The sequence below is a fragment of the Hemitrygon akajei genome, chromosome 17, assembly GCF_048418815.1.
Source record: "Hemitrygon akajei chromosome 17, sHemAka1.3, whole genome shotgun sequence".
Classification (NCBI taxonomy): Eukaryota; Metazoa; Chordata; class Chondrichthyes; order Myliobatiformes; family Dasyatidae; genus Hemitrygon; species Hemitrygon akajei.
In genome coordinates, this window is record NC_133140.1 from 46,382,744 (window position 1) to 46,409,893 (window position 27,150).

At 41.2% G+C, this 27,150-nt stretch overlaps 1 protein-coding gene across 1 annotated transcript in view; it reads right to left on the reverse strand.

Moving 5' to 3' along the window:
* Window positions 1-26,888, reverse strand: part of tent4b (terminal nucleotidyltransferase 4B) — a 61,178-nt gene extending 34,290 nt beyond the window's left edge. Inside the window, exons 1-3 of the mRNA XM_073070045.1 lie at window positions 26,291-26,888; window positions 9,041-9,164; window positions 8,550-8,596 (exon numbers count right to left, since the gene is read on the reverse strand). Of these exons, the coding sequence (XP_072926146.1) occupies window positions 8,550-8,596; window positions 9,041-9,164; window positions 26,291-26,757 (638 nt within the window). The 5' untranslated portion in view covers window positions 26,758-26,888. The remainder of the gene's footprint in view (window positions 1-8,549; window positions 8,597-9,040; window positions 9,165-26,290) is intronic.
* Window positions 26,889-27,150: the final 262 nt, after the last annotated feature.

Here is a 27,150-nt window from a genome sequence, read left to right on the forward strand (position 1 = left end):
GCTAACCGAGGATTTTTGCATTTATGAAAAAAAGACGCCCACTTTATACGTGTGCTTACCCCAAGAAAGACTACAATGACCACAAAGCCTTGTGCGGGCAGTTGTTTGAGCATGCGTGTACGCACGTACCGATTTTTTTTCCTCCAGATCGATTTTGGCTCACTGTCTTCCCGAGTTTGATAAGTGAAACTACACCGTACATACAATATTTCTACTTTATATACAGTGCATATTTATCACATCATTCCTGCTTTTACTATACAGGTTTCCCCCGCAATCCGAAGGTACAGCGTTCTTATGAAACAGTTTATAATCCAAAATGTCATAAAGCGAAGAAGCAATTACCATTAATTTATATGGGAAAAATTTTTCAGCGTTCCCAGACCCAAAAAAAATAACCTACCAAATCAAAGCAAATAACACATAAAGCCTAAATTAACACTAACGTATAGTAAAAGTAGGAATTATATGATAAATTTACACCCTATATAAAGTAGAAATATTTTAGGTACGGTGTAGTTTCACTTATCAAACTCGGGAAGGCAGCGAGCCAAAATCGATTTAGAGAGGGGAAAAAAAAAAATCGGCATGTACACGCATGCGCAAACAACTGCCCGCACAAGGCTTCATGGTCATTGTAGTCTTTCTCGGGGTAAACACACGTATAAAGCGGGCTTCTTTTTTTCATACAAGCGAAAATCCTTTTTGGTTAGCGAAAACAGGTACTAATGCAAGTCTTTCATAACAGCTAGGTGTCGTAAAGCGAATGTTCGAAAAGTGGGGGCCACCTGTATGTTAGTGTTATTTTAGGTTTTATGTGCTATTTGTTTTGATTTGGTAGGTTATTTTTTGGGTCTGGGAACGCTCAAAAATTTTCCCCATATAAATTAATGGTAATTGCTTCTTTGCTTTACGACATTTCAGCTTACAAACGGTTTCATAGGAACACTCTACCTTTGGATAGCGGGGGGAACCTGTATTTTAAAACCCAACTAACTAGTCACTCTCGGGGGGGGGGGGGGGGGGATTTCACTGAAACCTGCTCAATATCAAAAGGCCTAGATAGAGTGGTCATGGAGAGGATGTTTCCAATAGTGGGAGAGTCTAGGACCAGAAGGCACACCCTCAGATTAGAATGATGTTCCTTTATAATGGATATGAGAAAGAATATCTTTACCCAGAGGCTAGTGAATCTCTGGAAGTCATTGGGAATACTTAAAGTAGAGGTTAATAGGTTCTTGATTAATAAGAGTTCCAAAGGTTATAGGGAGAAGACATGAGAACAGGGTTGAGAGGGAAAAATAAATTGGCCATGATGAAGTGGTGAAGCAGACTCGATGGGCTGAATGGCCTAATTTGCTCTCATGGTATACAGTCTTATGCACTGGACTAGACTGTTGTTGATTGGCTCAATATGAGCCTGAAGATTCCTCAGTGCCAAATTAACAGTTGCTCCCTTAGTACACATTCCAGTATCAGCCCAGGAGCTCCCTTAACACCATCCTAATGTCAATGAAAAGGCTATCGCTTTGCTGGCTCTGCTATGCTGATTACAGGACAATGTCAGTTGAAATGACCATTGTCACCATTTTGTCTCCTAAGCTTTCCCTAGTAGCCTGTCTTTGTAATTAATTATATGTAAAGGAATACATAGAAAAGAGGCATGCAACATAGGACTTCCTGTAACAGAAGACTAAGCTGCCCTACGAGTTAAAGAACTCAGCTCTTCAAAAGGATATTGCCATGTCACCTGTCTGTACACAACTTACTGCGATGAAAGCAATTCTTACTTAAAATTCATAACACTTGCCTGTCCTACATAGCCACTGAGAATCTTACATTTCAGCTAAGCACATATTTAGTAATTGGTTGGTTAAATTTGTAGGCCTATATCACCATAAAGGTCAAGCTACTATTTACCTTTATGAATTTCTGATTTTCACATCTGGAGTGCAACAGACTATACATGCCCCTAAAGTCAACACACTCAGCAGTCGCGTTCTTGGCAAAGTGGGAGTATTCATGCATTAGTCAGAGATTCGCAAGTACAAGCCATTCACCAGACAAGTCAGCATAATATCTAGACAATTAACGCATGACTGCAAGCGCTGCAATGTCAGACTGTCTTTCAGACAATGCTCTAAACTGACACTCCAGTATTGTAACACACAACCCAACTGTCACTAATGCCTTAACTCCCTCTGCCCACATTTATAAAAATCGCCAAATGGGTCTATATTTCGTGACAACACAGGGATATAAGCAAGCTATTGTTCGAATTAAAAATAAGCTTAATTTCCTTAAGGTTAATGGTCATTCATTTTACTGACTTGACTGATTCTTCTTGCTGCATACTGAAGACCAAAAGGCTGACTGCTTAAAAAGAAACTTACATGGTGCCTTGCTGACGAACATCAACTCCGATTCCCAAATAATCCTTCAAGCCTCTCCATTCACCCATGTACCACTAATATTTTTATATCAGCCCTGTAGATAATTCAGACAGAAAGGAAGATGCACTGATTTAGTTCTTCCTCCCTGCCATCCATGTCATAAATTTTCCAAGTTTCCCGTCATAGTAAGTACAAAGTATTACAAAATAATCCTGATCTTTGTCTCATGCAGATCGTGGAAAGATATCCAAAATCTTTGGTAAAATATTTAGCTCACAACAACGATCTGCAGAATGTTAATGGTGAAAGATGTGGTTATCCCTAAATGTCAAGGCTAGGTGGTTAGGTGTTCTCTTTCCAGAGATGTACAATACTTCAAAATTTTGTAAGATTTACTTGTCATTTCCTGCCTGAATGATGGAAGATCTTAATTCATGTCGTTGTGGATTGCCTCATTGTATGCAGACATACAAACAAAATTAATCCTTTATAAACCAAACATCTTTTTCTCTAACCTTAAGATTACAGGAAGGTGACTGACAACAAAACAACTAAATATACTTGGATCCATGACACTGCAATGCAAAACTGTTGTTATAATATCTTTAGACTGAGACAATTAACCTCCAACAACCATAATCATATTCCACAGCACTGGATACGATTCCCATTTACTTTTATTAAGCAATCTTGATCATACATTGACAAGGACTATCATTTTGTCCTCAGCTTTGGAATTCAACTCTGAATGTCCAGCATCATGAAGTGCTTTGACAGTCAAACTCATTATCGAAGAACATACATGTTACCATATACTACCTTAGCATTCACTTTCTTGCAAGCATTTATAGGAATATAAAGAAATACAACAGAACTTACGAAAACCTGTACATAAACACAGACTTACACACAACCAATGTGAAAAATAAGAAAAGGTGCAAGAAAATGTGCCTCTAAAAAATAATTTGAAATATGGAGAACATGAGCTGTAGTGTCCTTGAAAGCAGGTCTGCAGGTTGTGGTGAGTTAAGTTACCACGCCATTTCAGGAGCCTGAAGAGTAGAGGATATTAACTGTCCCTGAACGTGGTGGTGGCTGATTATGGCGCACATCAACTCTAGCCCTGCAGATAACCACACCCAACACTGAAAAAGGTCCACAGATGCAGGTCTCTAGCCCTACACTCATCTCTGGAGAATCTGAAAAGTAAAGATAGCTACATTATACTACAGTATATTGGTAAAAGCTCAGCCTTCAAGTTCTATAATTCCAAGCAAATTAATCTCAAAACTCCTAGACCTGGGACTCAACACTTGATTCCCTGACTAACAGGCTGCTCTTAGTAAAGGGTAGACAACAACACCTCCACCATGATTATCCTCAACACTGGTGCTCCACGAGGCTGTGCCTCAGCCAACTCTACTCCTTACGCAGTCATGATTATGTGGACAGATTCTGTACCAATTCCATCTACAATTTGCAGATCACACCAAATCTCAAATAAGGATGATAGCAGGGGCAGGAGATTGAGAGCCTAGTAACATGGTTTCAAGTCAAGTCGTCACTTTTATTGTCATTTCGACCATAACTGCTGGTAAAATACATAGTAAAAATTAGACGTTTTTCAGGACCTGGTGTTGCATGACACAGTACAAAAACTAGACTGAACTACGTAAAAAAAAGAGAAAGCTACACTAGACTACAGACCTACACAGGACAAAAACAGTGCACAAAAACAGTGCAGGCATTACAATAAATAATAAACAGGACAATAGGGCAAGGTGTCAGTCCAGGCTTCGGGTATTGAGGAGTCTGATAGCTTGGGGGAAGAAACTGTTACTTAGTCTGGCCGTTGAGAGCCCAAATGCTTTGGAGCCTTTTCCCAGATGGCAGGAGGGAGAAGAGATTGTATGAGGGGTGCATGGGGTCCTTCATAATGCTGTTTCCATTGCGGATGCAGCGTGTAGTGTAAATGTCCATGATGGCGGAAAGAGAGACCCCGATGATCTTCTCAGCTGACCTCACTACCCACTGCAGGGTCTTGCGATCCGAGATGGTGCAATTTCCGAACCAGGCAGTGATGCAGCTGCTCAGGATGCTCTCAATACAACCCCTGTAGAATGTGATGAGGATGGGGGGGGGGGGGGGTGGGAGATGGACTTTCCTCAGCCTTCGCAGAAAGTAGAGACGCTGCTGGGCTTTCTTTGCTATGGAGCTGGTGTTGAGGGACCAGGTGAGATTCTCCGTCAGGTGAACACCAAGTAATCTGGTGCTCTTTACGATCTCTACAGAGGAGCCGTCGATGTTCAGCGGGGAGTGGTCGCTCTGTGCCCTCCTGAAGTCAACAATCATCTCTTTTGTTTTGTTCACATTAAGAGACAGGTTGTTGGCTCTGCACCAGTCTATTAGCTGCTGCACCTCCTCTCTGTAAGCTGACTCGTCGTTCTTGCTGATGAGACCCACCACGGTCGTGTCATTGGCGAACTTGATGATATAGTTCGAGCTGTGTGTTGCAGCACAGTCATGGATCAGCAGAGTGAACAGCAGTGGACTGAGCACGCAGCTCTGGGGAGCCCCCGTGCTCAGTGTGATGGTGTTGGAGATGCTGCCTCTGATCTGGACTGACTGAGGTCTCCCAGTCAGGAAGTCGAGGATCCAGTTGCAGAGGGAGGTGTTCAGGCCCAGTAGGCTCAGCTTTCCAATCAGTTTCTGAGGGATGATTGTGTTGAATGCTGGACTGAAGTCTATGAACAGGATCCGAATGTATGTGTCTTTTTTGTCCAGGTGGGTTAGGGCCAGGTGAAGGGTGGTGGCAATGGCGTCATCTGTTGAGCAGTTGGAACGGTACGCAAACTGCAGGGGGTCCAGTGAGGGGGGCAGCAGGGTCTTGATATGCCTCATGACGAGCTTCTCGAAACACTTCATGATGATGGATGTAAGTGCAACGGGACGGTAGTCATTTAGGCAGGACACTGAAGACTTCTTCGACACGGGGACGATGGTGGCAGCCTTGAAGTTCGTTGGAACGGTGGCGCTGCTCAGAGAGATGTTGAAGATGTCAGTGAGAACATCTGCTAGCCGGTCTGCACATCCTCTGAGCACTCTATCAGGGATGTTGTCTGGTCCAGCAGCCTTCCGTGGGTTGACCCTGAACAGGGTTCTTCTCACGTCGGACACGGGGAGACACAGCACCTGGTCATTTGTAGGAGGGGTGGACTTCCTCGCCGCCACGTCATTTTCTGCCTCAAACTGGGCGTAGAAGTTGTTCAGCGCGTCTGGGAGGGAAGCATCACCTGCACAGTCAGGTGATGTTGTCCTGTAATTGGTGATGTCCTGAATGCCCTTCCACATGCACCTCATGTCGCCGCTGTCCTGGAAGTGGCTGTGGATTAGCTGGGCTTGTGCACGCTTTGCCCCTCTGATGGCTCGGGACAGTTTGGCCCTTGCTGTTGTTAGGGCTGCCTTGTCGCCTGCTCTGAAGGCGAAGTCATGGGACCTCAGCAGCGCACGCACCTCTGCGGTCATCCATGGCTTCCGGTTAGCACGTATAGTGATGGTCTTGGACAGAGTAACATCATCAATGCACTTGCTGATGTAGCTGGCCACTGATGCTGTGTACTCCTCTAAGTTGGTAGAGTCACCATCGGTTGCAGCCTCCCTGAACATGTGCCAGTCAGTGGGCTCAAAGCAGTCTTGAAGAGCAGAGATGGCTCCTGCTGGCCAGGTTTTCACCTGCTTCTGAACTGGTCTGGAGCACCTGACAAGCGGTCTGTATGCTGGGATTAGCATAACGGAGATGTGATCTGAGTATGGGAGGTGGGGGCGGGGCTCTGCCTGGTACCCGTCGGGAATGTTTCTGTAAACCAGGTCCAATGCGTTCTCCCCCCTCGTTGCAAAGCCCACATACTGATGGAATTTGGGGAGCACTGACTTAAGGTTCGCGTGGTTAAAATCACCGGCAACAATAAACAGTCCATCAGGGTGTGCATTCTGCAGTTCGCTAATAGCCCTGTACAGTTCACGGGGCACCTCCTTAGCATTAGCGCTGGGGGGAATGTAGACACCGAATATAAGGACAGAGGTGAATTCCCGTGGCAAATAAAATGCTCTGCATCTAACAGCCACAAACTCCACTAGCGATGAGCAGTGTCTGCAAACCAGGACAGATTTCTTACACCATTCCGTGCTGGTGTAGACACACAAGCCACCACCGCGAGTTTTACCGGAGAGAGCTGCATCTCTGTCCGCACGAAACAAGGCTAGACAGTCTAGCTGAATGGCAGCGTCCAAAATCCCATCAGTGAGCCATGTCTCTGTGAAGACATACGCGGAGCAAACTCTGTACTCCCTCCGAGTATTACGTTGGAGTCGGATATAGTCCATTTTATTGTCCAGGGAGTGGACATTGGAGAGCAGAATGGACAGGAGAGCCGGCCGGCTAGGGTTTGCTTTTTGCCTGGCACGGACCCCTGCCCGTTTGCCTCGCTTCTGCTTCCTTGCACATCGCTTTCGACGTCTCCATCTCCGGCTACCAGCATCAGGTAAGTCTGAAGAACGTAGGCCCGTTCCCCTCAGCAAGCCGAGGTCGCGTAATTCAGCCAGCAAATCTTTATAGAGGTTTGTTTTTGGGCGATCTCTGAATTGTAGTGGTATCTGGCGATGGTAGATAGCCGCTCTGTTATCCATGTGTCCTAATCAAAAATTGTGTACCAAACTTAAAATAGAAAATTAAATTAAAGTAACACCAGGTCTGAAAGGCTGCTGCCGCGCCGTCTCATGGGATAACATGACAACAACCTTTCCTTCAATGTCAGAAGCGACAAAAGAGCTAACCATTGACTTAGGAAGGGTGGCAGTGCAAATGCTGTTTGCAAAGGTGCTGAAACTGAGAGGATTTAAACTTGAAATTCCAAAGACTGAGCATCACCAATAGCCTGTCTCGGTCCAAACACATAGAGGCCAAGGACATGAAAGCACAAGAGCATCTCTACTTCCTCAGGCAGCTAAAGTGATTGGGCATGTCCTATCTGTCCCTCACCCATTACTTAGCGTTCTATACAGACACATCATAGCTTGGTAGGGGATATGCCCAAGATCACAAGAATCTACAAAAAATTGTGGACAGCTCAGAATGAAAACTAGTCTTCCCTCTGTCGACTGCCAACACTTCTCACTGTCTCAGTAAAAAAATATAGCATTATCAAAGACCACCATCCATCCCAGACTTTCTCTCTTCTCCAACTTCCCATCAGGCAGAAGATACAAAAAACATTGAAAGTATGTACTGCCAGGCTCAAGAACAGCTTCAATCCTACAATTAAAAGACTTCAATGTACAATAAAATAGATTCATCATCTCTCAATCCACCTCGTTGTAGCCTGGTACCTTATTGCCTGTTTTCACTCTTTAATTAAAACACTACTCTACACTGTTTTATCTTTCCCTTGTACTACCTCAATGCAGTCACAATGAAATGACTGTACAATTCTAATATGGCACCACACAACTCAAACTTCGATCTTATTCACTTATATATCTCACCACATAGATCCATGCTTTAAACTGCTGTGTGATGCCGATTACCTGTATAAAGTTGGACAAATGCTGAATTCTCAAGGCATGATGGGGAGATCAAAGAAAGTTAATGGGATAATAATTTCTATAGTGCTTTCTTAACTTTCTAGCCAACAGTAAACAGTGGCAATATCAGATTGGGTTTGGTATTCCATGAACTCACTGCATTCAGGGGCTGATAACTCCTTAGATTTGACAGGTAGTGGTAATTTGGGCTGAATACTGATGGATAGTCCAAACAAGTAGATATAAATTCAGGCAAGTTTAGAAGGCAAAAAGAAGTAAAACAAAGTATACAAGTAGCAAATTTACCCACGATTACATGAATTAAGAAATTACAAGATATTATAGACACAAGAGGACATCATTCTAACATTTGAAAGAAACTCATCAAATTGACGTCAATGCCAACTCAAAAGCATCAAAATAAATTTAATTTAATTAAATTTGATGCTTCCCAAAATCTGAACTATTATTCTTCATGTTATAGTTTACTCAATGATCAAGTATTGGTATTGAATGCAAGTTAAGATTAGCTGCAAATTTACCCAAATATTGTTATTAAGACTTGCTAAATGTTACCTTGTTGGCAAGTATAGGCCTGTGCTAAAGCTTCCAAATATCTGCACCTGAAATACAATGAGTTACAATTAACTCAGATACATTAGAAGCATATTTCCAAAAGTAGGATCACCATACAAGCAGTTGTGACAACAGCTTAACATTTACTGCCCACTAGTGGCTACAAAATAGAATAAAGCAACACAGTAAATCTAAGGCGGCAAGTAATTCAACATCAAACTGTAATTTCGAAGTGGATGCAGGAACTGCATACTGAAGAGCAAAATACAGAGAATATAAACGAGCACAGAAGTGTGAACAAAACATAACCATTCAAGATTTGCCATGAGAAACAAAATATTTTCAGATAAAAAGCAAAGCTGTTAACAATTACTTAGAAATAAATTCCAGATCTTTCTTTGATAGTACATTAAGGGTCCAACAAAATTAATCTTTCTATATACAATTGAATTTAGCAATCCTTAATAGAAGCATCTCTCGCCAGTACTTACATCTGCACTAGGCCATAGCTCTTTGATGACATTTTCTATTCTTTCAACCACCTCCATCCGCATTTTTGCTTCTTCGTGTCTTGGTGACATGTAGTTGTAGAAGTCAATAATCTCTTCATGAAGTCTGAAATATTTTTTTAAAAATTAGAGATGCAGCAATGAATACATTAATAATATAATCTAGTAACCATAAAGTGTGTTTAGCAATACAAGAACAATATTGACTAATCCTGCCTGTTTGGGCAAAGGGGGTGTTGGAGTTGAAGGCACAGGATTACAATAAGAAAGTTGAAATACATTTGGTCTGAAACAGAAAGCCAAACTCCTCCCAGGTTAGATCAAGTCCGAGTCACTAATCTATCCTGTTCCCATATCCTCGTATCTGCTACCTCCCTTACTTCTGGCAGCCAAGTAAATTTCTCTTAAATGTCAAGATTGCCTCTAATCTAACCAACAGTATCAGAATGTCCCATGGCTTTAAAATTCAAAAATATATTTCGTTGCTGCGTCTTTAACATTTTAGTTACACTTTTAAACTTGGACTACAAAACATGCACCAACTTACAAAAACTTTAAACATTCATCATAGTGCAAGACAAATATCAAATCAACGCTGAAGCTTCTCCTTTACAAAAATCAGCCACAATTTCCTATTAGATTTCATCACACCTAATATTAATCTCCAAATCAGTATAATCTCTTTTGCCTCAAATTCTTCATATGGACTAGCAACTAACAATACACAGAAATGATGAGTTATTAAGAGGGTTGCTTTGAAGAATATAAAGTGATAAGATAGTTGTAGAAATGGAACCATGTCATTAGGGTGGGGGGGGGGGAGGGAACAATCAAAACATTAAGATGAAACTTCTAAATCTGACACATTTCTGTACTGGTATCAATACATATATTCCTGTTCATCCATTTAGAAGAATGCCTGGGGATCTCATTGAAACCTACTGAGTGTTGAAAGGACTGGATAAGGTGGATGTGGAGAGGATGTTTCCTCTGGTGGGGGTATCCTGTACTAGAGGGTACAGCCTCAGAATTAAGGAGTGACCTTTTAGAACAGAAGTAAGGAGGAATTTTTTTAGCCAAAGAGTGGTGAATCTGTGGAATACTCTGCCACAGAATGCGACGGAGGCCGTCCGTGGGTATATTCAAAGTGGAAGTTGGTAAATTCCTGATTGGTTGAGGCACCGAGAGATATGGTAAGAGGGCAGGTGGATGGGGTTGAATGGGATCCAGGGTCAACCATAATGAAATGGCAAGCCGGACTCAATAGGTTGAATGGCCTAATTCTGCTTCAATGTCTTATGATCTTAGACTCCCCCCCCCCCCCTTTTTGATTAGGGCACTACACTCGACAACCATTTGCATAGACATAGCATCTTCAAAGCAGCAAACCATGTCAACCTGTTTCATGAGTGTGTAATCATGCAAAATTTAACATCAAGCCACAAGAGATACTGAGAAATGAAACAGAACATTAAGAAGCATCTCTGGCACAAGAGGGGTAATGATGGTATACCTATACATTTAAACACTTCCAAACATGTTCAAGATTCACACCATGCATTTTCTGACACAAATTAGTAAAAGGAGTTTGCTTGTCTGCCATTTAACTAAGGATTTATTATGCCTTCATAATTGGCCAAAAATACCCAGGAGAGCATACAAACTCTAAAATTATAGTTCCCGTTGCTGAAAGTTGAAAAATGTAGCAGGCAGTATCTGTGAAGACACTGTCATTGACCTGAAATATTACAAACAACATAACATCTGCAGATGCTGGAATTCCATGCAACACACACAAAATGCTGGAGGAACTCAGCAGGCCAGGCAGCATCTGTGGAAAAGAGTACTGTCGACATTTCAGACTGAGACCCTTCAGCAGGACTGGAGGGAAAAAAAGTTGGAGTAGATTTAAAAGGTGCGAGGAGGGGAGGGAGAAATGCAAGGAGAAACTGGGAGGAAGGAGAGGTGAAGTAAAGAGCTAGGAAGTTGATTGGTAAAAGAGATACAGGACTGGAGAAGGGGGAAATCTTATAGGAGAGGACAGAAGGCCATGAAAGAAAGAAAAGGAGGAGAAGCACCAGAGGGAGGCAAACGGCAGGCAAGGAGATAAACTGAGGGAAGAAAAGGGGATGGGGCTGGTAAGGGGGGGTGGCATTACCGGAAGTTCAAGAAATCAATGTTCATGCCATCAGGTTGGAGGCTATCCAGACAAAAGTTCAAGGTGTTGTTCCCATTCCCATTCCAACATGCCAGTCCATGGCCTCCTCTACTATCGTGGTATGGCCACACTCAGGGTGGCCTCTCTCCACTTTCTTACTCTGACTCCTCATCTTTTATTCCAGTCCTAATGAAGAATCTCAGCCCGAAGATTTCCAGCATCTGCAGATTTTCTTTTGTGTGTAGTGTTATACTGTTCACTTTTTGACACAATTCAGTCACAAATGCACCTTACAACTGGTTGATTTTAAATCTTTGTAGTTGTTTGATTTCCAGTTCCATGTTAAGTTATCAAGGGATCTAAAACAATGAACAAAACATGGAAAAAGTACCAAATGATAATGGCAAAGAAGTGGATTTGGGTGATTAGCTTGAACTCAGACAAGATACAGAGTGTGGGCTGACTGCTTCATGCCACAAAATTGCCCAGTAAATGAAATCTAAAGCAAAGCTAGGTAGCACATGCATGCAATTCTGTTGTTAACAAGGCCTAATCTACCAATATGACATTTCAATTTTCAGTCACCATCCTTACTAGCTAACATTAAAAATATTCCCCAGTGAAAGGTTTTATTTCTTCACATGTTATTTTAAACTTTTCCTTTCAGTGACATATACAGATTGATAAATTATGAAATTCTGTACATAATAACAATGTGGGAAGTAGGTAAAATAGCAGCTCCTTATTGTCAACCAAAACTACCTGTTTAGATATGTTCATTCATTAGTTATATGTGTAAGCGCTGGGACTGAGCAATGCAGCACAAGCTGTGAACAATTCTTCATTAAAATCCTCAATGTTCAACATGCAGTCAATGTTAATTGATTTGGAACAGAGGTTGTAAGGTCTTCTTTTCAACAAGGAAAACTGTGATAAAATGTACACTGAAATCTTTAGTGAAAGTGTGTAAAGCATAGATAAAACCAGCAAAGATACTACTGGTTCCGAAGTCCACCAGAAACTGCAAACTCTGCAAGTACATCAACAATTAAATCAGCAAATGTGGGAATACTCAGATATTCAGCAGGTCAGGCAGCATCTGTGAAGAGGAAAGAATATTTCAGATCAATGACCTGTTATAACAATTGGGAAAAGATTTAATGTTTTATGTTGCAAAAAACAGGGAGGAATAGCAAAAACAAAGGAAATGCTACAATATGATAATGATAAAGTAAATCACACATATTTGCTTCTGCTGGGGGGGGGGGTGAGGGGCAAGGAGGAAAAAAGGGCATAATAATGACTGCCAATCTGTTTATAAAAGGTAAGTAAAGGGATAAGAATGAAGACAAAAGAAACCGCAATGCTGACTGTAACAGCTATAGAATGTAAGTTATTAGTAATCTGAAAAGGAGTTCTGAACATTCTGAAAAAGCAAATTCTCTGAAATTGCTGAATTCAACAAAACTATCGTTTGCCTAAATGGAAGACAAGATATTGTTTCCTGAGCTACGCTGGAACATTCAGAGGCAAAAGTCAGAAATCAGAGTGAAAGTGGGATCAAGAATTCAAATGAGGCCATTATGCAAAGGCAGAAAAGATGGCACTTCCAGTCCTCAAACCCAAACACTGGAGATGATACGTAGATGACATTTTTGTTATACTTAAGCCAAATGAGAGAGAATACCTTTAACCAAGTTAACAACATAGTCAATGTCATCAAGTTTACAATGGAAAGAGAAAGTACAAGTGACTTGCATTCCTGGATATACATGTCACAAGGAGGACAGACAGTGCATTAGAGACATGTCTACCAGAAGGGTAGTATGAACTCCTACAGCAACCACCCAGCCTGCCACAACAAAAGCTGCATTCGCACCTTACTTGAGAGCACAAACACACTACAGCACCATTAAACTTGGGCCGAGGAAAATGAGCACTTATTCAAAGTTCTACAGAACAATGGTTACCCACAGAATTTCATCAGGAGATGCTTACTAAGCAGAAAAATTCACGTAGACCTTACTCAATGCGCATGGAAACAACCAACTTTGTCCTACATCAAAAATATATCAGAAATGATAGCTCGACTGCTCAAATCTCGTGGCATCACAATTGTTTACAAACCAACTGCGACTTTAAGGAAGCTTGACTCAAGAACCAAGCCAACAGCAAAGACAACCAAAAAAAGCTATGTGGTGTACAGGATCATCTGTGGAGACTGCAACAAGAATGTTGGCCACAAACTCTCCACTTGTTCACGGGAACACAAACTAGCAGTATGGAGAAATGATCCACTATTGCTGATCACAGTACACGAAGAGCAAGAAGGATACCATGGAAGTTCTGGCACATGAAAACATGAAGCAGGAACAAAAATTATTTGAAGCATGGTTCTCTTCTGATAACTCAGTAAACTTAGTGTTGGCGCGTGGCCTAGCGGGCGAGGCATCAGACTAGTAACCTGAAGGTCACTGGTTCGAGCCTCAGCTGAAGCAGCGTGTTTGTGTCCTTGAGCAAGGCACTTAACAACACATTGCTCTGCGACGTCACCGGTGCAAAGCTGCATGGGTCCTAGTGCCTTTCCCTTTGACAACATCGGTGGCGTGGAGAGGGGAAGGCTTGCAGCTTGGCAACTGCCGGTCTCCCATACAACCCTGCCCAGGCCTGCGCCCTGGAAACTCCAGGCGCAGATCCATGGTGTCTCGAGTAACTCCGTAAACAAATGCATCGAAATAGACAACATTTACAAAACCCTATGAGCCAAAGAAATGCAAGTCAACAGAATTCAAAGGTCAAATGAAAGGGTAGCCAATCAGAACTGAGGCAAGCTATATAAACATGAGCACTCCCAGGAAGAAACACCAACAACTGCGCACTGAGGACATCACTTCGACTGGTGATGAAACATCTGCAAGCTAATTGCCAATCTCAAAGCAACATCAAAGAAAAGTGAAATGTTATCATCCTCTTGACACTTCTATTTGAACATGGTGGCAAATGTTCAGGCTTCCTTCGTCACTCATATGCTGGGCTCAACACTTATTCAGGATGGAGATTTTCTCCAAACATCCTATTTTTATTGTCTATCAGGATTTATGACATGGTGTATCAAGACCTCAGTCTTGATCTGATCCAGTGAATAAGAGATGGCTTTGCTGTTTCTTCTGATTAGCAAATAACTAAGTCTTGAACTGCAGCTTCACTAGATATATTTGATGTCACCAGGGAACAACTGGTCATAACAAGGTCAAAATATAACCTCTGACCCCTAATAATCCCATCAACAACTTGAACGTGTTCTTTTGGCATTACCCGAATCATCTTTGATATGAAATTTACTGATTTCCACATACTTTCAAATTCTCTTCAAGCTGCAAATAACAGATTTTTGTCAGGAAAAGCATTTAAACTGCTTTTGCAATTAGAAGGGTGGGATGCGGTAACTGAGCTTCTATACTGCAATAAGCATGTTGGCTCAAATTATTTTAATGCAAATTAGCATAACACATTTTTTAAAAACTCTACTTTCCTTATCCATAAGATCAGACCCAATTCCAAATGGATTTGCCCAAGCTAAAGCTGAGGTCAGATACAAAGCTCATCGGGCCCTTTTGGTCAAAAAGGATCCAGTCTGGAACTCAGTGGTGAGTTAAGATAGGATTATTGTAAAAAATGGGGCGCTCAGAGTTGTGCAAATTTAGTGGGCCAAAGGATCATTTATGTGCTGCCCATGTCTATGACCTGCTCCTTCAATGGAACTGTTTCACCTTGATTACAACTGGTGAAGCAATAGTTTGCAATTAAAATCATTCCGTTTTTGGAAAGATTCTTGCATTTTAATCAACTGACAGAAGCTAAGAATTCCAATAGTGTCAACTTTGCCCTTAAGTACAGAAATAACAAATAGTTACTTCCAGCAGCTTAACAGCAGTAGCTGAAATATTTGGACCAAAGAATGGTAAGAGTAAATAAGTCATCTTGGAGGTTAACAACTGAGAGGCTCATAAGCAGTAAAAGTGCAATCATTTTTAGCATAGTAATTCTACCAAATCTAGAACTCTGTTTATGCCACGGAACAGTATATTTGATATGACCACTGTCTATATCATACTGTCATTTATTTAGGAAATTCTGGAGATGACCTATTTACAAAGAGTAAGAGCACAATATTAAATTCATCCCACCATGAGGAGAGCTAAATGTTGCTACCACCAGAAAATATGAAGCTCACATTGATTTTCAAAATTCATGAGATAGTACTTGCACTGATATTGCTCCAAAGCATGGAAACATTAGCTGTTTTGGTTGTGGATACTGCCTCTAACTGGAACAAAAAAAAAGTCTTATGCAAGTTGGTTCATGGTGTTCGATTACATGTGATAACTGAGAAAGTCTGAGAAGACCAAGGCAGCAACCCCAAGTCAAATACTCTTCAGGAGATGGACATAGTGTTACCAGCAAGCATTCACTGAGATGGCACAATCTCTTTAGGAGATGAGCCTAACTGAGATGACACAAATAGATACTTGATGGCCATCAGGGACAGAATGGGCCAAAGAGACTGTTACTATTCTGTACAATTCCAAGATCATCTTGGACCCAGCCCAACAGTCAGATCTGTTGCCATGGTAGCTACCTGTCCAAGATGCAGAAGACCAAACAAGTTGCTCCTTCATACAGCAGAATCAATAGAAATCAACTTTCTGATGCAATATATGTACATGTGCAGAAGGCATGTGACAAGATGCCATATAAAAAGGTGGTGTTTTAGCATGGAGTGAAGATCAAACAAGACAGATTGAAAATAAATGGGTATTTTTTAAAGCTAGAAAAATACAACTAGTAGAGTGTCATGGATAACTCAATTATTTATTATATCTATCTACAAATGCAGTCAAAAGGAAAGCGGAGACATACATAGGTTATGAAGCTGAGAACAGACATTTAGGAGAGAACTTAAAAAAGATATCAGTGGGTCTGTACTTGTGCTGCAATGTTGTGTGTTTTATATTAATGACTAGAAAGGGTGGTGACTATAGGTAAAGAAGGGATGGCGTGCTAGAATGAAGAGATTAGGACTGCCACTGGATAAACAAGTTGAGAGAGTGAGGAAATACTTGGCAAATGGAGTCTAATGTGCAAAAGTGTGAATTTATGCACTTTATTAAGAAAATTCTAATGGCAGACCATTATCTAAATGAAGAACGATTGCAGACAATGGACCGAGGAATTCTTAAGTACTTAAGAATTGTACTCAATGGTTTTCCTGACACAAGGAAGCCAATAATAAACAACATATGCCATATGTGGTCTCACCAAATACACCAATCTTGCAAAAGTTAGCAGGCAGGTGCAGTAGGAAGTTAGGAAGACAATTGCATATGGCATTTAAAGTAAGACTGGAGTGATTTACTTTAGATTTGTATGACTATAGCTGTACAGGACACTGATGGGGCCACACCTGGTGTGCTCTGCACCAATTTGGTCTCTTTACTTAAGAAAAAAGGCATACTGCAACAGGACTGGAAGCTGTTCAAAAATCACTCACTAAGCTAATTTCTGGAATGAGAGGGTTGACTTATCAAAAGCAGCTTAAAGTATCAGATATATATTATTTACAGTTTATAAGACTGAAGGATGATTCTTCTGAAACAGATGAGATCTTGTGGGGCCATGGCAGGGCAGTCGTCAGGACATCTAAACTCATAGCAGAATTTCAAACAAGAGGATATACCGTAGATTCCGGACTACAGAGCGCACCTGATTAAAAGCCGCAGGCTCTAATTTTAGAAATAAAATCAATTTTTTAATTGTAAAGGCCGCACTGGATTTTAGGCCGCACCGCTACTTTTAAATATACATACGTATCGGTAACACAAATTACGTTGCATATACTTTTTTACTGAACAGCACGAACAACATTCCAATATCTCCTAGCGACTGGTAAAAATATATATACTGCAGCCTACCAGGAAAAGTTATTGCTCGACTTTAACTTAAAAGCAGCGTTTTCGCTCGGGTCTAATCGGGTCTGACGCGCTTGCGCAATGCGATCGGGTCTAATCGGGTCTGACGCGCTTGCGCAATGCGATCGGGTCTAATCGGGTCTGACGCGCTTGCGCAATGCGATCGGGTCTAATCGGGTCTGACGCGCTTGCGCAATACGATCGGGTCTAATCGGGTCTGACGCGCTTGCGCAATACGATCGGGTCTAATCGGGTCTGACGCGCTTGCGCATTGCGATCGGGTCTAATCGGGTCTGACGCGCTTGCGCAATGCGATCGGGTCTAATCGGGTCTGACGCGCTTGCGCAATGCGATCGGGTCTAATCGGGTCTGACGCGCTTGCGCAATACGATCGGGTCTAATCGGGTCTGACGCGCTTGCGCATTGCGATCGGGTCTAATCGGGTCTGACGCGCTTGCGCAATGCGATCGGGTCTAATCGGGTCTGACGCGCTTGCGCAATGCGATCGGGTCTAATCGGGTCTGACGCGCTCGGGTCTTGCTTTTCTTCGAGTATTTTCCATGTTGATGAGGGTGAGTACAAATGACTGATTTACAATAATTTAATTGTGAAAGTGCGCTTGATTTATCGTACAATTTCATTGGACCTCTGTGAACTACTCATCAATTTTATTGGTCTACTGTTACGAGGCAAAATGTTTACGAGGCGGCATGAAAAAAAACCATGTATTAGCCGCTCTGGATTATAGGCCGCAGAGTTCAAAGCTGTTCAAAATGTGGGAAAAAAGTAGCGGCTTATAATCCGGAATCTACGGTAGTTATAAGGTTAGGGGAGGTTATTTTAACCAATCATATATAAACTACAGAGTGACGGCCAAATCATTTGGGGGTACTTAAAACTGGGACTAGGTCATTTTTAAAAAAATATCGGGGAAATGATACGAGGAAATGCTCTCAGGAAGATGAGCCATTTAATAAGATCAAGGATGAACTGACAGTAACTATGCATTTCCACATCATTCTGTTAACATTTTAGCTGTTTGCTTATCAAGAATTCATCTAACTCTGCTTTAAAGATGTTCAAGACTATTTCTATGCCTTTTAAGGATGAAGACTCATGAGCCTCTCAGAAAAAAATTGTTTGCTTCATCAGTCTTAAATGGGCAACTCATTTTCAAACATCAGTACATTCTCCCACAAGAGCAAACAATTTTGGCATATCTACCCAGTCAAGATCGTAAAATGTTTCAATCACACTTTTCTATCTTTAAAACAAAGAAAAGGTTCATGTACCCACTCTTTTCTCATGCAACTTTCCCATTCCAGGTGTCAGTCCAGTAAATCTTTATGAATTGCAACCAACTATATTCCAAGCACAAGGAAGGTGATAATGTATACCAGATGTGGTCTCACCAAAGCCCAATATATCTAAGGAGTAACCTCCATCTTTGCTCTAAAAAAAATTGTTAGCTTTCTAAATTACTTGCATATGAGACTTTTACAAAATATTCACTAGGACACCAAAAGCACTGTACCCAACCCCCAACAAATTTCTTTAAATCACAACAAATTTTCAAAATCTTGCAAACTATCATTGAGATAGTTTCAGACCACCTCTCTCCACCACCACATTCGCACATTAGCCAGCCAGCTCCATCAAGGACACGTGCCTTCCTACCATCAAGGATATAATCAAAAGACAATGCCTCAAGAAGGTGGCATCCATCATTATGGAATCTCACCCTCCAGAACATGCCCTCTTCTCATTGCTATCATCAGGGAAGTGGTACAGGAGTCTGAAAACACATTTTAGGAACAGCTTCTTCCCCTTTGCCATCAGATTTCTGAATAGTCCATGAACATGATCTCATTATTTCTGCTCTCTTTCTGCACTACTTATTTTTGATATTTTTTTATTGCAGTACAGCATTGTACTGCTGCCGCAAAACAACAAATTTCATAACACGTCAGTTACAATGAACTTGATTCTGATAGATCGCACTCCATTTGTCAAAGTGTGGCTCATTCACATAGCTATATCCCTTTGTCACCTGTTGACAAATTATCTTCCTACTTTTTAATCATTAAAACACTTTTCAGATAGATTTAATCAAAAAATTTTAAATAAGCTCATAGTAAAACTGGAATACAAGACAACTTTTTGGGTATTATTTCTAAGAGACTGAAAACAAGGTAAATTAAGCAACTTGTACACAAAAATACTCATCTGAGAAGTTAAAAAAACAAATGATGGAATTTAAGTCACTATTTTTCAATATCTGAAGTTTGTGCATATTTGGTATATTTTATTCTTAAAACTGAGATCTCCTCAAGGAGAGGATGGGGAGGAGCCAAGTGTAACAAATAATTTGGAATAACTTTAAACGCATGAAAATTAAAAGAGCTTCATACTTTCTTGCACTTACCTCCCCACATCCAGTTTTGACAACCATATTTCCTTGTCAAAATGCCGAGCAGCTAGATGCAAAAGTACATCCAGACTCGTTCTAAGAACACCAATGCTCTGCCACTGAGCACAGGGACAAGTCCAACAGTGGGAGGTAGAATGGCCACATCTAAAGACCAGCTTGTGACCTTGGGCCTCCAATTTATACCATGAATGTATAGAAATCCAAAACGAACTGAAAAACCAGCAGCTGATTATCAGTTCAAATCAACCTAATGTGTATTTTGCAAACTGAACTTTGACTTCAATTGCTGGCAATTGAGTCACATTGCTATACATGTACTTCAACCACAGTTGTTTCAGACTTGTGCAGGAAAGGTGCAAGTTCCTGAAGCAAAATAAAAATAATTTTAAATAATTTTGGATTAAAGCGGCTTGAAAAAAAATTTGAGTTATATGCCCAAGTTAAGTCAATGCGCAGGCGAAAAAAAATTTATACAGAATTCTAGAACATATAACACTGGAGTACAGTCTAAACTTCTCAGTACACCAACTGATGGATTGAGCAAAGTTTTTTTTAAATTAACACTCAATAGACTTGCAGCTAATTTTGATTTCATGTCATCCTCCAGAGATTTTCATCCTCAGTCATCCATTTTTGAGTTAGAATAGTTTGAATCAAGGGCATAGTATAAAGCAAATGCTCTTCACATTGTGCAAAATTCAGGAAAATGTTTGTACAGCATAAAGCGAATTTGTTTTTAACCTAACCCTGAAATGGAGTTATACACACAAATATTGTTTCCATTCAGCAAAACAACTGAGAAACAGAAAAAAAAAATCAAAATGCCTTTTTCCCCCCAAGTTTTCAAAATACATTAAGTATACAAGTTACCTTGGACATGCACCACGAACTGGGCGCTTAGATCCTTTGCTACTAAGCCACAGCCAAGTTAAAAATTGACTTACAAGATAAGCAATATTTTACAAATAGTTACGTTCAAGATATCACCAACAACTGATCATAGTTTCAGGGTGAACATAATCATTAGCCACCAACCACTCAAATTCAGTTAAAATATTTGATTCTCAAACTCTTCTGCAGCAAGCAGCAAATCACATGGACAGGCTGGCAGAGTACAACACATAACCAAAAAAGAAAGATTTGGATGTTAACCACCTTCAGAATAAGCTGTAAAGCTTAAATCAATTTATAAACTTGCACTTGAATTTTTTAAGATAAGATTAGCTTTATTTGTCACACGTACATCAAAACATACAGGGAAATGCATCATTTGCATCAAATCAAATCAGTGAGGATTGTGTTGGGCAGCTTGCAAGCATTGCCACACTTCTGGTGCCAACATAACATGTCCACAACTCATTCATTCTAACCGTACATTTTTGGAATGTGGGAGGAAACATGAGCATGTGCATGTACTTTAATGCGACTTAATTACACACACGTCTTTGCCTTTTCCTTTTATACAAAGTTGTAATTAAAATGTTGGTCAGACCCAAGACAAACTCCATTTTTTAAAAAAATCACAGATTCTTGCACATCATGACTTGAACCTTTTTGAACATCTTGCCACCATACACCAAATGTTTGTGGTGGCAAGATTGAAAATGGACTGTGTTTAATTGTACCATTAGAACTGGGAGATAGAGATACAGTTCGATGTGCAAGCAGAAACATGGACCAGAGATGGAGCTCAGCGTGCTTGCAAGTTCAGGAGCTTGCAGGTGATAGGAGTGCAGTCATGACTATAGGCAAGAAGGCAGTGGGAAAGAACAACTGAGCCAGAGCTTGCAAATCTCACAAGATTGCTTCATGTGAGCCAATCTTTATGAGTGTTAATTAGCAAAGCATAGTTTCCAGACATTTTGGACTCTATTGCCACTGGATTGACATTGCTCTTAATGTGAAGCTGACATGATTGACGGCGAAACACTCATTCCATGCTAAAAGAAAATGTGGGCAGGTAACATCCACTCCACGGTCCAAAGTTGAGGACCATAGTGAACAATCCTAACAATGGAGCTAAATGTCACTCTACTTTTATAGCACTAGAATAAACACTAACATCAATATTGCTAAACTGAATTTTACAGGATGGACAGGTCCAGCATCTCTGCACCTCACATTGTAGGGGTGATGAATCCTTGGAATACCCTTCAGCTGATCCAACATGGACACAACATATTATCTTCCCTACAGACACAATTCTTGAAGCTTTTGAAAAGAGAGCATTTCTATTCCACTCTTGGGGAGAAAAAAAAACACCTTTCATTGTGTTCTGAAGTGATTATGAAGATGAATGCCAGTGTGATTGGAAAGGATGCAATGGGGAAGGCCAACTCCAATGGGGTCTTTCGCTTGAAAAAAGCTTGGAGCATGAACAAGCACAATCTTTAACAAACCAGTCAACTTCCACCCAAAAAGAACCACAATACTTCAAATTTACTTATCATTCAAGCATACGTGAATATAGCTAAACAAAACAACATTCCTCCAGGGACAATGTGCAAAACATATTACTAACAGCACATTGCACATAGGACAAACAACCAATATGGTTATGATCTCAGAAATACATAGTCACAAAGAGAGAAAAAAATATATAGCAGCAGCTACAGAGTTGTCCTAGTCCAGCTTGTTCTTCCACCAAATGAGCACTGGAGGGCAGCAGCAGTGGGAGGGGCCAGTCCCCAACTCTACAAAACCTGTGGCACAATGCCAGCTTTGCCATCTCCTTCGCCAATAATTGGCGACTTCGAGGCACGAAGGCCTTGACAACTGAAGCAATGCAGCTCCCTCGCCGCCAGTCTCACCAATGATTCAGTGAACTGGATTTGTATTATTCTACATTAGCAATGCCCCTACAGAGTCTTGCCATCACAATAAAAACATCTAAGACAATCACTTCCACCCATTTCTTCGGACCATGCATACCGTCTCAGCGCAACAGTATGCAAGTTCAGCTCCATCGCCATCAAGTAACTTGCTGATGGAATAGTCCTGTGGTACGTTATGTTCTTAGTACAAAGCAGTGGCTTGATATCATAAGAGAGACGTACAGGATGAACAATTACACATTTGATTGGACCCAGAATAATCGCTGTGTCAGAGCACCCAACCATCTTAACATGCCCACAGTTTATGGCTACCCTGTGTCCATTATTATAGACACAAAGGAGACTCTAGCTTCTTAGCCAAGTACAACAGGACTGATTAGATGGAAACAACAAGATGATTGAACAGCTAATTAACCACAAAAAAAGGGTGCAATGAAGAGCATTACAGGAGCAAGATCAGCTGGTTGTGTGGTGACACAATAACCTTGCACACAAGGTCAGTATGATCAAGGAACTGATTGCAGACTTCAGGAAGGGGAAGTCAGGAGAACACACACCAATCCTCATTGAAGGACTGCAGTGAAAAGGTTAAGCAGCTTCAAGTTCCTATCATCATCTCTTGAGAACATATCCTGGATACTGATGCAACCAAGAAGGAGACACACCAGTGGCTAAACTTCATGAGGAGTTTGAGGAAATTTGGTGTGTCACCAAAGAGTTTTGCAAATTTCTACAGAAGTACTGTGAAGAGCATTCTGACTGGTTGCATCAGTGTCTGCTATGGAGGCTCCAATACATAGGGTCAAAAAAGGCTGCAGAGGGTTGAAGACTCAGCCAGCTCCATCACAGGCCACCATACAGGACAACTTCAAAAGGTGCCTCAAGGAAGCAGCATCTGGGACATGCCCTCTTTTCATTAATACCATCACAGAAAAGGTACAAGAGCTTGAAAACCCATACTCAACATTTAAGGAACAGCTTCTTACCCCCGTCTTCAGATTTATGAACGGTCCATGAACACTACCTCACTATTCCTCTTTTGCTCTATTTTTATTGTAATTTGTAGTAATTTTTGTTGTACTTTAATGCTGTACAAAACAAATTTCATGACATACTTCAGTGATAATAAGCCTGATTCTGAATGCAGTACACCTATTCATGGCCTCTTTGGACCTTACATTTCTTCATTTTTAATCGGTCAGAAGGGACTATGGAATACCTTCAAATTCATTTACTCACATAAACTAATATCTAACTTATGCTTGCTCTATGATGGCATACATGCTGTATTAATCTGCCAGTCTAGAACAGAATCATTCTCTTTTAAGGATGGTGTCAAACTACATTGCATCATTGCTCAAATCTTTGCTGTTACAATCTTGAACATCTAAGAAACTTTGAGGGATTAAAACAGATTTTCAGAAATGACAGAGAAACATTCAACATCTAGCAATTATATTCCAGAATCAAGTTTATCTAAACCTCAACATAGAGCAGACAAGGCTTTCAAAGAAACATACTCAACATCTTCAAGTCAAAGGTCCTCTACAAGCTTACTGCTCATGCAACATACTGATCTCAAGACAATAAAAGACCCCTTAAAAGTAGACCACTTCTCACATTTCAGGCGCTAACTCTCAGCAAAGACAGACATCAGTGATGGAATTCACTACCTCCTTATGAACTGCACAGCTTTTGGTCAATTGAGGAAAAGGCCTCATCACCACTACAACCAGGGACTGACCCCGATCTCCAGTGTTGTTTGCATGGAGTTTACATCTTCTCTACATACAATTAGATAAGTTTCACCCATATGCTATTTCTTCCCACATCCAAAAGACAGGGTGGTTGGTAATTTAAGTGACAATTGTAACTTAATGGGGGGGGGGGGGGGAGAGAGGAGTTGATAGGCCTACGAGAGAGAAATAAGTGGGGGGAAAAATGGGATTGCTCTAAGAATCAGCATGAACTCAATGGGCCAAATGATCTCAAAAGAAAATGTCATCAGAGACAAAAAAAAACATCAGTATCATTAGCATTGTTGTATATACATCAAGAACAACCACTAGACAAGACTCTTAAAAAATGAATACTCAAGTATCATAATTATTCAGTTTTGCCAAGAAACAAAGTCACATTCTCCATCACCCACTTAATCTTTATAACTGCTTCATTCACAAGACCTTTCCCTTCTGCACGTTAAATGCTCAATGTAATTTTAGCTTAAATACAAACTAATGAACTGAATCATGAAAATGATAGTGAAAATTTAGAAAGCATATTTAACCACGATGATCCACAGTACTGTAGCACTTTGCACCACACTATTACAGCTCAGGGTGTTCTGGAGTTTGGAGTTCGGAGTTCAATTCCGGCGCCATTCTGTAAGGAGTCAGTATGTCCTCCCCTGGAGTGGGTGAGTCTTCCCCAGGTGCTCCAGTTTCCTCCCACAGTCCAAAGAGATACCAGTTAGTAGGTTAACTGGTCATTGTAAATTGCCCCGTGATTAGAATAGAGTTAATTGGGTTTGTCAGGGTTGCTGGGGCAGTGCAGTTCCAATAGCCAGCTCCACACTGAATCACTGAATAATAGATAAATGAACAGATTTTTCCATATTTTATGAAAGAATAACTCCACTCAAGTAATGTTCTTTCAAGGCCCTTTCAAATGTTCTTTTCACTCCTAGTCTACATGTGGAAAAACTGCATTCGTTCAAAGACGTTAGACTTTCTCATTTTTACATAAACTGATAGCTGCTGCTACCACGTGGGTTGAGTGAAGTTCAGAAGTAAGCTGACTTTCAAGGTGAAGGGAAAATTTCCTTAAATAATGCGCCATACTTTACTTTCAAAATCAACACCATTACTATGATAGTTTCAAAAATTAGATGTTTTCAAACGTACTTATACAAATAAATAATTGAATAGTTTTTCAGTGAAAACTATAAAATTCTTAAATAAATCTTATATAATTTTACAAGTGTCATTAGGACTAAAATACATAAACCATATCTGTGTAAAATCTGAAGAAAAATAGTAATCAGTACATGCATTTTGCAATATTACCCATTCCAGCTATCAAGTAAAATTGGCAGAGTTTAATAAGTACAGCACACGTACTACACTCTCACTTTAGGGATTAAACAAGCAGGCCTCTTCATAGTAGTTAACATTTTACAGTTGATAATTCCTCATCCTTAAATAGTATTCCTCAGAGAATTAATTTATATTGCAGTTCTTCAAAAACGAGTTTATATGCTACCATTACAGACCTGCGATTTTTTAAACTTTGAAAATGAAAAAAATTGCTCGTAGACAGCTTTAACTGGTCACATTTCTTTCATTTACATTCAATTATTAATTCTTGCTCAAGCAACATGAGCAGAAACCATACTAAGATTTGATCAATGATTACCAACATGTTAAAAACAAAATGTGTACCTGTAAAAACTGACAAGAGCTTTGAGAGCTTTATTTCCATTAATTTTAAATGCTGACTATCTTGAGACTTCTCCGATTTGCTTCTATGTCGCATATCGAGAAATGACAAATTACATAATATTTCTATTGTGCCATTAAGGAACAGCGCTAAATCCTTTCCCATTATATGAAAAGAGTCCCAGTCGCTCTTTGACAGTGACACTTTAAATCGTGGGCAGTCCTGACATGTACAGTTTGGCCACGTTTTAAATATGGCATCAGCAGAGCTATCCTTAAACAGGATTTATGAAGTCCTCTGCAACATTACCAACACCCAAATTAGCTTTCACTGGGCATCCAAAAGAGGTGCTCTAAAGCCCGAGGCTGCGATTGAGAAAAAAAATGAGAAATGCAGCCTTACCCTACGACTCCCTCACTGTAGTTCCGGTTTTTCCAAGGAGTTCCGTTGTAATGGCCACTACCAGACAGGAGGCTGTAGTTTAATCCAAACGTGCTGGCCTTGTTGTCCCGTTTCCTCTTGTTTCCCGGGACGCTGTTCCTGTTGCTGTTGTCGGCGTAGTTCTTCCTCCAGCCACCTTCTCCCGGGCCGGCTTGGAAGTTGCTGTTGTTGGTGTTAGTGGCGCTGGGCTCCAGGGGGAGGAAGTCTCTCTGGACACCGAAGTCCCCTCCTCCTTGGCTGCCCCTCTCTCTCAACATGCCGTCGCTACCTACACTCGCTGCCGGTGTCGTGGTCGCCGCCGCCGCCGCCGCACAGTTATTATTAAAGAACAGATTCCTCAGCCCTTGCGTAGTTTCCCAAATTTGCATCCACAGAATGTTGGCAGGTCCGAGCTGTTCTGGCTGAAACCAGGCTATCCTCGGATCCATCAAACGGAGACGGATTTCTACGGCGAAATCAGACGATCGGTGCGCTTTCTCCGACCCCCCCCAGCCTTCCACCCTCTACCCGAGCCGTCCGCCTGTCACTGGGCCGTAACGAGGAGCCCAACAGCAATGGCGACGGGCGCTCCACTGCGCATGCGCCGTGCGCACTCCGAGTGCCGTGCGCCGCGGGGCATGGAAGCTGCAAACTTCACGCGCAACAATTGGCCGCCTCTTACGTCACTTCTGCGCGAGTATCACACGCAAAGTTGGCCGGAGACGGTCTTTCCTTTCCAGTTTCCTTTCGAGCCGCTTAGTCGCGTTTCAGCAGAAGCGAAACTGGGATGCTGGAGCACGGCGGGCGGAGCCAGGGCTGCACGCTGGCTGAGCTCTCCAGTA